A 16,654-nucleotide genomic window follows, 5' to 3' on the forward strand; every position below is an offset into this window, starting at 1 on the left:
TATTATATATATCAACAGAATGGATAAACAACAAGGTCCTACTGTATAGCACAGGAACTACCTTCAATATCCTGTGATATACCATAACATAAAAGAATATAAAAAAAAGAATGTACATATATATGTATAACTGAATCACTTTGCTGTACAGCAGAAATTAACACAACATTGTAAATCAACAACACTTTAATTTAAAAAAAAAAAAGGAAGTGCTATACTAAAAAACAATTTATGGAGAAGGTAACTCACACTTAACTGAATGCCAAGTATAACACTGAGCATTTCACACATTATTACTTTAAGCTCTTGGTTCTCAATAATAAAATTTCAGATTACATCAATAAGAAGTTAGGAACAAAGGCTAAATCTTACATATGTTGTTCTTGACAGTCCCAAGTATCTTCTGATTTAAAGACTTCTTAAAGAGCTATATTCAGATAGGTACTTGGTAAATGCCCACTGAATCAATGAACAGGTTTGAACTTACTTGGTTGCTTCTAAACCTGATGATTTAAAAGTTTGTTGAGAACTGTTGAGAAAAATATCTGAAAGTATTTTAAGGAATTTAAACCTGAAACTTTATCTGTAAAACTTGATTTAACCATTATGGCCTCTCCTGTGATAAACCATAATGGAAAATAATATTTTAAAATGTATACGTCTATGTATACCTGAATTACTTTGCTGTACAGCAGAAATTAACACAACATTGTAAATCAACAATACTTCAATTTTTAAAAAAACCCAACAAATAAAAGCATAGTATGTACACTCTTCAAGATAAATCTGGGGGGAAAATATCACTATGGCCTCAAAGAAAAATTATATCTCCTAAAGATATATCAGAAAGGCCTATCAAAGCCTAAAAAAAGAATAATGACCTTTATTTTCTAGACAATGAAAATTTCAGTCTCCATAAATCAAGTTAGATGTACAACAATGCTATAATTTTCCAAAAGACTGAACTTTTTATTTTTAAACTGAACATATTTAGACAACCGTGCCTCAAAGCCCAAACTAACAATCTAAAATCCACAGATAATTCTCTACATTACAGGATCCATGTGGTTAGGAATGTTTTAATTCACCTTGCCCATTTTTTTTTTACTGGAGTATAATTGCTTCACAATGTTGTGTTAGTTTCTGCTGTACAATGAAGTGAATCAGCTGTATGTATACATATATCCCCTCCCTCTTGGACACCCCTCGCCCGACCATCCCACCGGTCTAGGTCATCACAGAGCACCAAGCTGAGCTCCTTGTGCTTTATAGCAAGTTCCCACCTGCTATCTATTTTACAGATGGTTAATGTATTTATGTCAAACCTAATCTCCCAATTCATCCCACCCTACCCTTCACCAGTGTCCACACGTTCATTCTCTACGTCTGCGTTTCTCTTCCTGCCCTGCAAATAGGTTCATATTACCATTTTTCTAGATTCCACATACATGCGTTAATATACGATATTTGTTTTTCTCTTTCTGACTTACTTCACTCTGTATGAAAGACTCTAGGTCCATTGCTAGCATACGATATTTGTTTTTCTCTTTCTGACTTACTTCACTCTGTATGAAAGACTCTAGGTCCATCCACATCTCTACAAATTGCCAGATTTCGTTCCTTTTTATGGCTGAGTAATATTCCATCGTATATATGTACCATTTGGTTCATTTCTAATAGTACAAGCTGAACACAAGGATCTCTTCCTCCTAGTTTTATTTTTGCAAAGAGAAAATAACTGCAAGGTTTCTCTCAAAGTCTTTGGATGGCCCAAAGCCTGATTAGGAAGTGACTTCTAATCCAGAAAATCACAGACCAGAGCAGGATTTTGTGCAGTAGGTGGCTAAACAGAAGAATACTCTAGCCAGGGTGGAAGATGGATTACTTATAGCAAATTCCAGCACACATAACCCAAATATACCTTATCCAGAAAACTGACCTACCTAGCATCCATTCCTCATACAGCCAATACTTTTCACTTTCAAACTCTCATAATCTCCTTTCTACATCCAGGATTTATAAGAATGATCCAAGTCTTTAAACACTCCCTGATATAAAATATATGAAAAATACTGTATAGCACAGGGAACTCTACTCAGTACTCTGTAATGACCTACATGGGACTAGAACCTACAAAAGAGTGGATGTATGTATATGTATAACTGATTCACTCTGCTGTACAGCAGAAACTAACACAACATTGTAAATCAACTATACTCCAATAAAAATTAATTAAAAATAAAATATGCAAAAAGTAGAAAAATTAATATTTGTGCTAAGAATGCTATGACTGCCATGTGAATCTTGCCTCTAGTCAAATAAAAGGCCACTAGAAAAACACAAGAGTTGAAGTCTTCAGCCAAGATTAACAATAGCAACACTGGTTTTCACATAATACATACAGAATAATTTTGTGAATTATCTGATGAAAAATTTAATCTAGGACTCAGAGCGGTGCTTTGAAGAGCTGTGCCTTTCAGAGAATTTCATTTTCCTCAAATGAAGAAACCTTAAGTGATAATTTCACTACAGTCAATGCTCAGTGACTAGCCAAGCAGATCAAAACCATCCGTTCTGTGATAACCCAATCCAAAATTGCCAACAGCTCTTTTAGCCCTTTCGTATATTCATTACAGCAAATACTAAATTACCTGTGCTAATCCTGGCTCTACCAATGGTAAAGACCTTTAAGCCAAAGTCTATCATCATTTTCTTTAATTTTCTCCTCCCACAAACTAGACAGTAGTGGCATTAGAAATAGAGATGGCACCAGGAACAAGATGGAATGAGAATACAAAGGTGTTAAACAGGAGAGCAGTGAAGTAGGAGAGCAATAGCTCTTTTTTTGTGTGTGTGGCTTTTTTTTTTTTTTTTGTGGTATGCGGGCCTCCCTCTGTTGTGGCCCCTCCCGTTGCGGAGCATAGGCTCCGGACGCGCAGGCTCAGCGGCCACGGCTCACGGGCCCAGCCGCTCCACGGAATGTGGGATCCTCCCAGACCGGGGCGCGAACCCGGTTCCCCTGCATCGGCAGGCGGACGCGCAACCACTGCGCCACCAGGGAAGCCCTGTGTGTGTGGCTTTTAAGGACTTTATTGACCCAGTAGGTCCACTAGGTTGAGTCCAAGTAGTACATCTGAGACACAGATCACAAACATAACGAATTATCATCAGGCTGGCTTTTGTTGTTGTGGTTGTGATACCGACCAGGGTTCTTGGCCTTCCCCCGATCAACAGAAATTGACTAGAGGCCAGACAAGAAATTCAGGCAAGGCTTTATTGGGGCTGCGCCAGCTGCAGGAGGGAGCGAAAAAGGAGAGCTTTAGCTCCTGAGGAACGAAATAAGGCTGTAACTTCTCATAAAATAAGACACGCTTATATTGGTAAAATTTAAGAACAACAAAAAATGCATTCAGGAATATATATGTTTTTAATTATTCAAAATGGTTCCCCATCTACTAGCATAGCTAATTAAGAACTGTACTAAAACTATATTATACCAGAAATGAAATTCTTTTGGAAGTACATAATTGTCAATAACTATGTTTTTTAAAAATCTTGCTGATATACTGTTTATTCCAGAATATATGCAGAAGACTTTTTCTCTTTTTTTTTTTTGCACTTCGCCATTAGGTATATTTATTTTAACTAACGAGATTCTAATAAGAAACTTCTTGAATTTCATTTCTGACTTCAATGTTGATACTTAAATAAAAATGTAGGTTTTATACCATACCTATCCTTGATCTGTCTGGCAGCCTTGGAGCAAATCAGGGAGAAGAGAAAGAAGGCAGTTAGTGCTTTTCATGCAAGTTTCAATGGCAGTGACATGCAAGAAAAGTTAGGATAAAAACCCTGAAATAGATTAGTTCATATTCACCAAAACATAAATTACAAGATATCTGTACAGTTCACATCAGCTTGCATAATGTGATGTTAGATCTATAGTTGGAGGGAGAAGAGAAAGAAGGCAGTTAGTGCTTTTCATGCAAGTTTCAATGGCAGTGACATGCAAGAAAAGTTAGGATAAAAACCCTGAAATAGATTAGTTCATATTCACCAAAACATAAATTACAAGATATCTGTACAGTTCACATCAGCTTGCATAATGTGATGTTAGAACTATAGTATAGTTGGAAATCCAGTCCCGATATAAATCACCTTAAAATAAGGAGGAAAATTTAACACTTCAAACTAATTCCAGATGACTATAAATGTTTTTTCTTACCTTAAGGTTATCAACACACACCTCCACTTTAATTCAGTCTGACACTCTTCAACTAGAACAATCAATCTCCTTCATGGGGCACACATTTCTATGCATTCTGATGGTTTTCTTATACATTTCAAATCTGCTCTTCAATTTTTCTTCAGAGATCTCTTTCACCACTTCATAATGGTTCTTCCAAGTTTTCTCTACTTGCCTTCACTGGGCAAGGACCTTGTATTCTGAGAGCTTGCCTGCTAACATATAAAACTAGGCTGCAGTTCTACAATCCTCTACCCCAATAAATGAAGTTGTAATGGCAAAAATTCAGACAAGGAGAAACCAAAGAAACACTTCTAGCAATAGGGTCTTTCCCTCAGATGACTTCATAGAAGCTGCCAACTTAAACCTACGCTACTTAAGATATCTTTTTTTTTTTTTTTTTTTTTGAGAATGCTAGCACAAGTTTAGGAAGAGGGCACAGCTATTACTCGGTGCTGTATGTCACAGAAAAATGATGAAAAATACACGCAGAAACTGCTGTCCCCTTTAAATTTACATACCATATAATAGGTCCAACAAAAGGTTTTTTTCCCCACACTGACCATCATAATTAACAACACATCTAATGTAGAACATGGCTATTATGCTTGATATTCTAACCCCAGTGTCTAGCATAAAGCTTGGCACATAGTAATATTTAATAACTACTAAATTTAATTGAACATTAATTAGATGTATTCAGCAATGTTTCTGTTGTCTCTCTTCTTCAATTCTAATATTGTTCTTACTTGGTATTGGTCATTTTTATACCCATCCTAAAATATTCTGGTCTGCATACCTGTCTACACAAAAAGAACAGAATTGAGATTTAGAAAATGAGCACATCACAGCACTATCATAGTCAATTCCATAACCTTGTATACTAATCATTCTATTTGGTCCTTAATGCTTCTAAAGACGCATTCCAAGCTCCAAATACTACAGCAAACAACCCAATTCTGTGGCATCTATAATACATGCCATAAGTCATACATAAAAGTACAAAGTACCTACTTTGGTACTAGGAGTAAGAAATGTTAAAGTCAATTACATGTACATCTGAAACTAATACTGTATGTCGAATTTACCTTTAAAAAGTTAATTACACTGATTTTTAAAAAATTATTGTCATCATAGCTAGAATTATAACCAAAGATTTTTATACAAGTGTGAAAGGAGGGGAAGAGGAGACTCGACTCTGCACTTGATGTTTCTTTACACATGGAGAAAAGTGCCACTCGCCTTACTCTCCATTCCCTCATTTTCTCCTGGGAAGAGGATATGACTTAATCCGATTATGAGTTTGGAAGAACAAACTAGAAATAAGTAGCTCAGCACCTTTCCCTCTTTCTGGCAGCTTGCTTGCCCACAGAGAACATATATTCTATATTCGGTTCTTTTCCTCTATTCAGTAAGTTTCATTGAAACAGGCTCCCCTCACACACAAAGACCTGAGGTAGCCCTGTACTTACATCCCTGGGTGGGGTAAGTCTGTCTACTTCTAGGATTCAATATTAGGAAGTGTGCCCACTGATATAAGCCAAATTCTCCAATATCATTTTATTTGGCCTCTTATCAACTTTATTGTTTTGTCTTATTTCCCAATTGGTTTAGAACTTGGTTAAAGGAATGTTACTTACCAGTCACTCCCAAATAACCCAACAATATAAAGACCATTACTGTTTTTAAAACTGACCGTAATGATTCAATTTTGTGTCTAGTATTAATTTAGTAAGGTGCCATTTTTTTAGTGCATCTGTGTGCAAGTGTGCACATGTACACGTGCATGTAAAGCTTTCAGGTTATTGTTTAATATACTAGGCTGTTCACGACAAACCAGAAAATAAATAGATGAAAAGCCAGATAATCTAGGAAAAATTATTGCCCCATGTATTTATATATATAAATACACCCAGTTGGTAAAACTGAAGACCCTCCATGGTTCCTCTTTCATTTAGGTTCAAATTTTATAGTATATACACTGTATAAATGCAGGAGAGGTTGAAGAAGTTATACTGTGCAATGAGAAAAGGATAGAAAGTCTCAAATTATGCAGGCATTTCAATAAAAGGGCCCAACTTCAAGAAATGTCTTAAATTGGAAAATAGATTGTTTAATTTTTTTCTGGAATTTCTTCTCCCAAAGCAGAAAGCTGTCCAAAAGATACACATTAATATGTTGCTTGACTCCTCTAAGTTTCAGTTTCAAGAGTGATGCATTTTTGTCAATTAAACATCTCTACTTAATGAGTACCACCTGATCCCAGGATTTACCACTGCTCTGTCTCCAATACATTTATTTGTATCTACATAATACCACTTCGTGAATTATGAAGAGGTCTCAGTGAATACTTAGATTTTTAGGTTATGACTGTACACTATTAGAAAGCTTTCAAGAAACATGAGTCATATTACTTTGCTCAACATCACTATTTTCTATTTCAATTTCAATCACTATTTCGATTTCAATATTTTACTGAAATCCTGTTTGCCAACAATTCATTTCTCTCTCTTATCATCAGAGATGGCTCCTTTCTCTCTCTCTCTCTGAGATTCCCTTCCTCCATCTCTCAAATGTTATTTAAAATAAATCCTACAATTCTGACCCTTTATTTTACCAGTTATGTGAATCTGTCACCTGAGACCAAACTTCCTTAAATAAAACTGTAATAATAATGGAGGAGTAATCACAAATGTTTCTTTATCACTACCAATTAAATATAAAGTATTTAAACCAGATCTTTTCCCAATCTGCAATGAGTAGATAGAGAAACTACTTTCCTCCGTGAATTTATTTCAGCCCTTTGAAGATTAAGATCTTATTGTTTCTATATTTCTTCTTAATATCTTCATTTTTCTCCTTTTATAGAAAGACATTAGAAGCAAAGTACTCTAAAATAGTTCCATATATGGAGGAGCTAATTAAATAGTGTTTCCTAAACACAATTAAAATAGGAATAATAAAGAAGTTTTAGATCTTGCTTACTGTACTCAATGAATCATTTACCCAAACAGAACAAAATCTGACATTTCCAAATTTCTTCCCAACCAGCAGAAATTTTTAAACTTTTTAAAAATAAGGAGCATTAGACCAAGTTTTAAGAGCTCTGAGTTTCAGCCCATCACATTAACCAGCAAGTCACTTAACTCTTTTAGGACTCAATTATCTCATCTATAAAATGATGAGCATAATGATATCTTTGAACCCTAAACTCCATCCTAAGCCATCTTATGTGTAGATAATGACTTTTTTAAATTATCTAAAATAAATTAAACATTTTAACCATCTAAATCTCCAAAATACAGGCTGAAATGGAGAAAGGTAGCAAGGGAAAAGTTAGTTAAAATCAAGAGCACTGATAAACAGCAACAAAAATAAGAATATATCTGTTTCTGAATGATAACTGCTGAGAGAAAAATATACTAACATTGTCAAAACAATGAATGTAGCAAAGGCTAGATGTCACATTTTCTGGAGAAGATTTATCTTGATTTTGATTTGCAGTAAAGTCCAATAGAGTTCCTAGTAAAAATGTGAATGCCACACAACACTGAGGAACCTTTTCAAGTTATGCCCATATGTTCACATTGTTTCATACTTCAGATTATCCTATTAGATTTGGGACAGATAATTGTGCATTGTTTCCCTGAGACAATCTGAAAATGACTAGGGGGCAAATATTTAATACTTTTTACAATATATTACTGAGACTTCTACCTTCACCCCAAAAATACCATATTAAGGAATAACTTGGGAAATGAAGGGGACTCAGTCAGAGAGAGTAAATAAGAGACCGTTTCAAAGTGCAATTTTCCCTTAGGCAAAAAATACTAGATTTCAAAAAAAAATTACTGCATACTTGTTGATTCCAAACATTAGAAGTTTTATATTTCCTATACATATATTTATCTGTTTATAAAAAGCACTATTTTTCCAAAAACATGATCATTTAAAAGCCTTCTTCACAAAACCCTAGTAAATAACTTGAAATAAACATGGAATACAGTACCACATACATCTGTACTCTATGACTAAGTACATTTATATAATAGGAGACTGCATTTCTATAAGACATAAACACCTACAAATGAAGTAAAGGTGAAAAATTATAGTTTGAGCTATTCTTAAATATTTAGACTTGCTTTTAAACTGCCTTCATAACTGAAACATTCATGCTTTTTTTTTTTGGCCACACCGAGCAGCTTGCAGGATCTTAGTTCCCCGACTAGGGATCGAACCTGTGCCCCATGAAGTGGAAGCGCAGAGTCCTAACCACTGGACCGCCAAGGAATTCCCTTCATGCTTCTGTTGATGGTCCTCTCCTCTCCCAGAATTCCTGACTGCAGCCACAGAAGGAGTTTCTGCCAGTACTACTTCTACTCCCTTGAAAATACTGAGTGAGCTTCCACCCGTCTCCTTATTTGCTCCTCCAGTGGTCAGAGATTGACACCTGCTGAATAATATTCTAATGGTGAGTTACTGTGAGTCAGAAGTTGGAAATACACAAAATCCTTTCTCCCTTTTCATCTGTGATCTAATCTAGAAGACTGTTTCCCTTTCACCTTACTCTGTACTTTTTTCTCCAGTGTAAGCACCTGTGGGCAGGTAACCATTCCCTCCCTCCTTGTCTGACAACTGAGTTATGTGTGGCAAGATTGGGATGAAGTGGCTGGTTAGTTATATTGACTTGGAAACTGTCCCATAAACTCAGCTCTTTTCATAGGTAAAATTCAAGTTCTAAATTCGGAGGAGAGGGGGAGTTGGTAGGAATATTAATTTTGCTAAGGGATCCATGCAGTGTTCTGCAGGCCAGTTATTAGCAGAAAAACCAAGTCTGCTGGGGCTTTGGCTACTTGTTCAACCAGAAATAAAGCCAAGGATCCAGAACTCATTTGCTGGTGATCTTTCTGCATATATTTACTATCAACCAAACTTCTAACAGTTAAAAAAAACTAGTGAAAATTTGTCCTAAAATCCTTTTCCATTTGTGCTATTTTTACTTGTTCACTTTCAGACTAATGCTGGTAAATAATTAGCATAGCTTTGTGTTCAATTCTCATGCTGATGTACTGCAACGTGATCACTTAAATATTAGTATTTAAAATACTCTTTTTGAAGATAATGAAGTCTAAAAAGAATCATGGCCCAGATTTCAGCCTACAATATTTTTTGTTCCCATGAGTTATTCGTATTAATCTGCTTTAATCACTTTAATATGAGATATTTGCAAATAATATACATTAAAAGAATTGTTTCCAAATATCTAACAACATACTCCTAGTCCAATAATTAATCTTCCAAGTCATCTTTCCCTACTCTGTCAGCAGTTAGGTATCTGAGGCAAGCCTGGAGTCCATGCAGCTGGTTAGGAAAGTACATTTAGTTTTTGACTTGGAATCAAACCATTATCTGGATACTATTTGGATATACTAAGAAAATAATTGCAAGTAAAAGAAAATAATTGCAAGTAACTCTCAGTTAAGCATTTTTCTTGAACAATAAACTCAGATTTCTGGCTAGGAAACACTGACAAATAATTCATTTCAACACATCTCCAAAGGGATCAAGCTACTAGGCAGTACTGCAAAATGCTGGAAGACAAGACCAAAATAGTAAGATAAGAAGCAAAGTGGCGCATGAAGAAAATATATTTAAACCACAAGGTGATTTATTTTATCAGAACCTTTCCAATTTACAGTATACTGGAAACAAGTTTTAACAAAGCTGGAAAGAACAAAGGAGAGAGAAAGAAAGAACAGAATCTTTTGAGAGGAAGAAGAAAGCACTCTGAAAATGTCAATGGAAAGAGAAACTTAGGAGAAACAAATTTTATCAGTTTTTCCAAGCATCAGGTCCTATTTAAATTCAACTGGATTCAAGCTATTTTTGAGTACTACGTCCACATTTTATAGTTTTCCTGTCTTCTTCCGCTCTCAGGTGCTCAGCTGTTAATTCTTGCTGCTGATTATGCCTGTCATTAACGGCTGCCCTATTCCACTAAAAGGGGAATCTGTTGACAACCAGGAAACAAAAAGGAAAAAAACCTAAAAACTTAGTAGTACCATGTACATATTAATAGTCAACAGATTCTGAGACACTATCATGAATAGAAGATATTAACTCCCACTCACGAACTGTGTGACACTGATTCTGCTGACTCAGACATCTTTTGCTTTCTGCATGTTTTTTTGGCTATGTTCCAGATATTTGAGGTTATCACATAAATGTCCTCTGAATAGGTGACATATCTATACTTTTAGAATAATTTAAAGTATGATACTATTCCCTCATAATTCCTTTATATAATAAGTCTTACAAAGTGCAAAGATGAATTTTCTTACAACCGACATCCAAATTCAAGAATTAATTGGTTAACTCGTTTACAGCAAAAGAAATTTCCATTCATTTAGTCAAAAGGAATTAATTTTTAAAGTTCATTTTCAAGATGCAGGGATTTAAGTCAGCAAATGTTATCTTCTCAAGGAAGTTTCTTCTACCCTCAAGTTCACAGAAAAAAATCATAAAATGAAATCACTGGTGGGCACACATGGATTATGAAGCTACCTTTCAAGCAGCTCACTACACAGTCCAAAAAGACCAAGAAAATATCAAACTCAAATATCTTATCTTGATAAGACTACTTCACAGTATATATTTTACTAATTATATAGCTTTATTTCACACTCTTTCATGCCATTTTCTATATGGTCCACATACTTATTCTATATCAAATATCAAATGGTTTGATAAATTGGTAATCATTTTAAAATGACTCTACTTAAAATAAGAATAAGAATCTAGAATTCAGAATCTCTTAAACACCAGGATCTAGGTTAAAACATTAGCAGTCTTCTTGCTCTACTATTTGTATCTTCACACCAAATATACCCCTTAGGGACCTACATTTTCATATTTTAATAAAGCATTCAAACAATTACTTAAGCTGAACACTGGGACATTTAATAACAAATTTAGTAAATTTCAAAATGCTTTCATATGCATCAAGTGATGATGTTTTCCCAATCAGCTCATTGAAATGAACACCAACTTAGATTTTTATAAATGTTAATAGCAATATCAATCTTCTTTCCTTAGTTATAAAATGTTTATAACAAAGGTATGACTCAGCTAAAGTATACAAGTACCTTTAAAATAAATGACCAAGGGGGAAGTAACTGAAAAAAAGAGTAACGTCATTCATCTGAATTGAGCATTAAACAAATAATTAATTTGTTCGTGACCCCAATGACACACACTTCTAAGTATATGCTTTGGAATAAATGAACGGCTAGCATTTTACTTAACAAGAACTGCCAAGCCTTTTCTAGTATCAGAAATGACTGAAAGAATCCAAAATCGAACGGGAAAACACCATCTTCTTTTAAACAAAACTTTCCTTTTTAAGTGGATTAGTCTCATTTTTTTGGTTGGTTTTTTGGTACCTTTGAAAATTCTTCAGGTTCCTTTATATCTAATGACCTTGCTGCAAATTCTAGTAGTTCTTCCGAGTTCTCCAGGGCATTATTACATTGACTAAGCTGACTCTAAAAATAATAATAACAAAAAATCATTAAAATAGAATTTCCTATTGTCATCAGAATCTTAAATATATACTGTTACAATGAACGTTACAATCTTAATAGCAATAATTGAGCAAACATTTTAGAGAGGTACTGAAGCAAGGTAATCACTAGTCATATATATAACAAATTTTAATTATCTTAAACTGTCCATAATTTGTCCAGAACAGCTTAATTGCATACAGATGAAGATATACTCATCATTTAAAAACAAAAAAGAAAACAAAGCAATTATAAATGGTTGGGGTCAAATTTATTTAAAGATTCTTCTCAATCAGGTAGTCAGAAAATTTAGAGTAAAATATCAAAATAATCCATCTGCAGGCAACATCCTCCATAATGAAGACAAAATTTCTTGATGATATTTAATTAAGCTAAAGTTCATGAATCAAGTTACAGGTACATTCAGTTGAGCACAATCTTAGTACTCCACTTATCACATTACTCAAGTAATACATACTCCTATAAATGCTAATTTACAGTTTCCAAAACTGGATAACACAGGAAGTGCCTAGATTTCAAAAAAAATCAAACAAGAACAAAAAATGCTAACTGTTACAGTGACATGCTCTGTTATAGTGATGTGTTAATTTCACCTAACACAATCTTTCTTATTCAGTTCTTTCTCTCCCCTCCCCTCCCCGCTTCTCTCACATTATCATTTGTAGATTTAAAACTAAGCCCAGTTATGTGAAAATATTGTTAGTGATACCTTTAAACAAAGAAACGGACCCATTTCTTTTAAATGTATCCAAGATTCTTCTTCAGAATATTTATTAATATCTATTCCATATTCAAATCAAGTACTTAATTTTCCCTTCCAATACAAACTAAAGATAAACTACGTCTGATTTTCTTGGCTTCTGATGTGTCCTGTTTTACTTTGGAAAAGTAGAATAGTTCAGTCATAGTTTGGATTAGAATAGGTTTTCATGTGTCATTCTAAGAACCCAACTACAATTTCATAAAAATACTGCTCTTCCTATGAGTAAGCCTCTTATGAGTTTCAAAGAATTAACAAACCACCATTTGAAATAGAGCTTTATAAAAGCAAAATCAGTGAGAATAAGATGGTAGGTATAAATGGTCCATCCAGGATCACTAGGGCAGAGTAAGTCAATGTAGTATAAAAGTAAAAAATACCAAGAAGAATAAAGAATATATCTCAAGGAACTATTAAAGTAAAAAAAAAAAAAAAATCTGAAGTCAAAGTTTGAAAAAAAAATATCTTATTCTAAGAAAATGCTATAAATTTGCTTTGAAGTCAAGAGGGAAAGTAAAAATAAAAAGAGAACAAAGGATTACAACTTAAAGACCACTTAGTTATTCAGAGGAATTATTAAAATACCTTAATAAAAACAACATGCTATTGAGTTTGTGAACCCAAAGAAAGAACAGAGATGCTCTATTAACTCCAAATAAAGAAAGAAATGGCATCAGTAGCCAAGTTGTGATTCTTTTTAATACGTGGTTTTTAAACTACCCCAAGAAAGCTTTATGGTTTGAGATCACCATAGGTTTTCCTTTGAACCATAACACAAGAACATCCTGAAGAATGAAGTTATGTTCACTAAGCTTACATCTCAATAACTTAGAGTCTTATTTTACAACCTACTGTCCCCTCAATATCCCGTGCTCTCCCCTTGATCACCATTTCTATTAAAAAACTGTGAAAGGGGCTTCCCTGGTGGCACAGTGGTTAAGAATCCACCTGCCAATGCACGGGACACAGGTTCAAGCCCTGGTCCAGGAAGATTCCACATGCCGTGGAGCAACTAAGCCCATGTGCCACAACTACTGAGCCTGCACTGTAGAGCCCGTAAGCCACAACTACTAAGCCTGCATGCTGCAACTACTGAAGCCCACGTGCCTAGAGCCTGTGCTCCGTAACAAGAGAAGACACCGCAATGAGAAGCCCGCGCACGGCAAAGAAGAGTAGCCCCTGCTCATCTCAACTAGAGAAAGCTCGCGCACAGCAACAAAGACCCAGTGCAGCCAAAAATAAATATAATAAATAAATAAATTTATTTTTTAAAAATACATTTAAAAAAACTGAAAATTTTTGTGCCATTGAGAAAAGTCAAGTACTAAGAATCACAAAGGATAATAAAAGGATGGAAAAAATGGAATCACTATAAAAAATGAAGATCTGAAGTGATGATAAGGAAGAAAAGATGGTGCTAACATCTTTGCAGTCACCACTTCCAAAGAGTAATTAGAACTCTGTTTCTCTCATTTTCTGCAACATTTTGAATCCCCCATCTATATTCAACAGCTAATGATTAATTTGATAGAATACTTGATCAAAAAATCAGAGTAACATCATCTCATTTACAAAGAGCCCAAATGCAGTTTGCATGGAAGACTTCCACAAATCAGATCAGTGGCAAAATAATAATAATAGGTACTTGGGAGAAGATGGCGAAGATTAAGACGCGGAGATCACCTTCCTCCCCACAGATACATCAGAAATACATCTACACGTGGAACAACGCCTACAGAGCACCCACTGAACGTGGGCAGACGATCTCAGACCTCCCAAAAGGCAAGAAACTCCCCACGTACCTGGGTAGGGCAAAAAAATAGGGACGGGACCTGCATCAGTAGGAGGGAGCTGTGAAGGAGGAAAGGTTTCCACACACTAGGAAGCCCCTTCGCGGACAGAGACTGCGGATGGTGGAGCGGGGAAGCTTAGGAGCCGCGGAGGAGAGCGCAGCCACAAGGGTGCGGCGGGCAAAGCGGAGAGATTCCCGCACAGAGCATCAGTGCCGACCAGCACTCACCAGCCCAAGAGGCTTGTCTGCTCACCCGCCGGGGCGGGCGGGGGCTGGGAGCTGAGGCTCGGGCTTCGGAGGTCGGATCCCAGGGAGAGGACTGGGGTTGGCTGCGTGAACACAGCCTGAAGGGGCTAGTGCCCCACGGCTAGACGGGAGGGAGTCCGGGAAAAAGTCTGGAGCTGCCGAAGAAGCAAGAGACTTTTTCTTGCCTCTTTGTTTCCTGGAGCGCGAGGAGAGGGGATTCACAGCGCCGCGTAAAAGAGCTCCAGAAATGGGCGCGAGCCACGGCTAATAGCGTGGACCCCAGAGACGGGCATGAGACGCTAAGGCTGCCGCTGCTGCCACCAAGAAGCCTGTGTGCGAGCACAGGTCACTCTCCACACCTCCCCTCCCGGGAGCCTGTGCAGCCTGCCACTGCCAGGGTTCCGTGATCCAGGGACAACTTCCCCGGGAGAACGCACAGCACACCTCAGGCTGGTGCAACGTCATGTTGGCCTTTGCCGCCGCAGACTCGCCCCGCACTCCGTGCCCCTCCCTGCCCCCGGCCTGAGTGAGCCACAGCCCCCGAGTCTTTTGTCTGTATAGCTTTGCTTTCACCATTTGTCCTACGGTTCTGTCCGTCCTGTTTGTTATTTTTTAATTTAAAAAAAATTTCTTTTCTTAATAATTATTTTTTATTTTAATAACTTTATTTTATTTTATCTTTATTTTATTTTATCCTCTTTCTTCCTTTCTTTCTTTCTACTTTTTCTCCCTTTTATTCTGAGCCATATGGATGAAAGGCTCTTGGGGCTGCAGCCAGGATATAGTGCTCATCTGTGGAATACCTGAACAGACAACGAATCATCCCAAATTGAGGAGGTAAACTTTGAGAGCAAGATTTATTATTTTTTCCCCTTTTCCTCTTGCTGTGAGTGTGTATGTATATGCTTCTGTGTGAGATTTTGTCTGTATAGCTTTGCTTTCACCATTTGTCCTACGGTTCTGTCCGTCCTGTTTGTTATTTTTTAATTTAAAAAAAATTTCTTTTCTTAATAATTATTTTTTATTTTAATAACTTTATTTTATTTTATCTTTATTTTATTTTATCCTCTTTCTTCCTTTCTTTCTTTCTACTTTTTCTCCCTTTTATTCTGAGCCATATGGATGAAAGGCTCTTGGGGCTGCAGCCAGGATATAGTGCTGTGCCTCTGATGTGGGAGAGCCAACTTCAGGACACTGGTCCACAAGAGACCTCCCAGCTCCAAGTAGTATCAAACAGTGAAAATCTCCCAGAGATCTCCATCTCAACACCAACACCCAGCTCCACTCAACGACCAGCATGCTACAGTGCTAGACACCTTAGGCCAAACAACTAGCAAGACAGGAACACAACCCTATCCATTAGCAGAGAGGCTGCCTAAAATCATAAAAAGGCCACCGACACCCCAAAACACACCACCAGACATGGACCTGCCCACCAGAAAGACAAGATTTAGCCTCATCCAACAGAACACAGGCACTAGTCCCCTCCACCAGGAAGCCTACACAACCCACTGAACCAACCAGAGCCACTGGGGGCAGACACCAAAAACAATGGGAACTATGAACCTGCAGCCTGCGAAAAGGAGACACCAAATGCAGTAAGTTAAGCAAAATGAGAAGACAGAAAAACGCACAGCAGATGAAGGAGCAAGGTAAACACCCACAAGACCAAACAAATGAAGAGGAAATAGGCAGTCTACCTGAAAAAGAATTCAGAATAATGATAGTAAAGATGATCCAAAATCTTGGAAATAGAATAGACAAAATGCAAGAAACATTTAACAAGGACCTAGAAGAACTAAAGAGGAAACAAGTAAAGATGAACAACACAATAAATGAAATTAAAAATACTCTAGAAGGGATCAATAGCAGAATAACTGAGGCAGAAGAACGGATAAGTGACCTGGAAGATAAAATAGTGGAAATAACTACTGGAGAGCAGAATAAAGAAAAAGGAATGAAAATAACTGAGGACAGTCTCAGAGACCTCTGGGACAACATTAAACACACCAACATTTGAATTATAG

At 36.4% G+C, this 16,654-nt stretch overlaps 1 protein-coding gene across 5 annotated transcripts in view; it reads right to left on the reverse strand.

Moving 5' to 3' along the window:
* Nucleotides 1-16,654, reverse strand: part of FSD1L (fibronectin type III and SPRY domain containing 1 like) — a 77,725-nt gene that overhangs the window by 35,298 nt on the left and 25,773 nt on the right. For 4 of the 5 annotated variants that reach the window (XM_028493733.2, XM_028493732.2, XM_028493731.2 and 1 more), the window contains exons 4-5: nt 11,689-11,790; nt 3,734-3,756 (exon numbers count right to left, since the gene is read on the reverse strand). In XM_028493733.2, the coding sequence (XP_028349534.1) occupies nt 3,734-3,756; nt 11,689-11,790 (125 nt within the window). The remainder of the gene's footprint in view (nt 1-3,733; nt 3,757-11,688; nt 11,791-16,654) is intronic. The other variant, XM_024126419.3, reaches the window with a different exon arrangement.

This window comes from Physeter macrocephalus, chromosome 9 (genome assembly GCF_002837175.3).
Source record: "Physeter macrocephalus isolate SW-GA chromosome 9, ASM283717v5, whole genome shotgun sequence".
In the NCBI taxonomy this organism is placed as follows: domain Eukaryota; kingdom Metazoa; phylum Chordata; class Mammalia; order Artiodactyla; family Physeteridae; genus Physeter; species Physeter macrocephalus.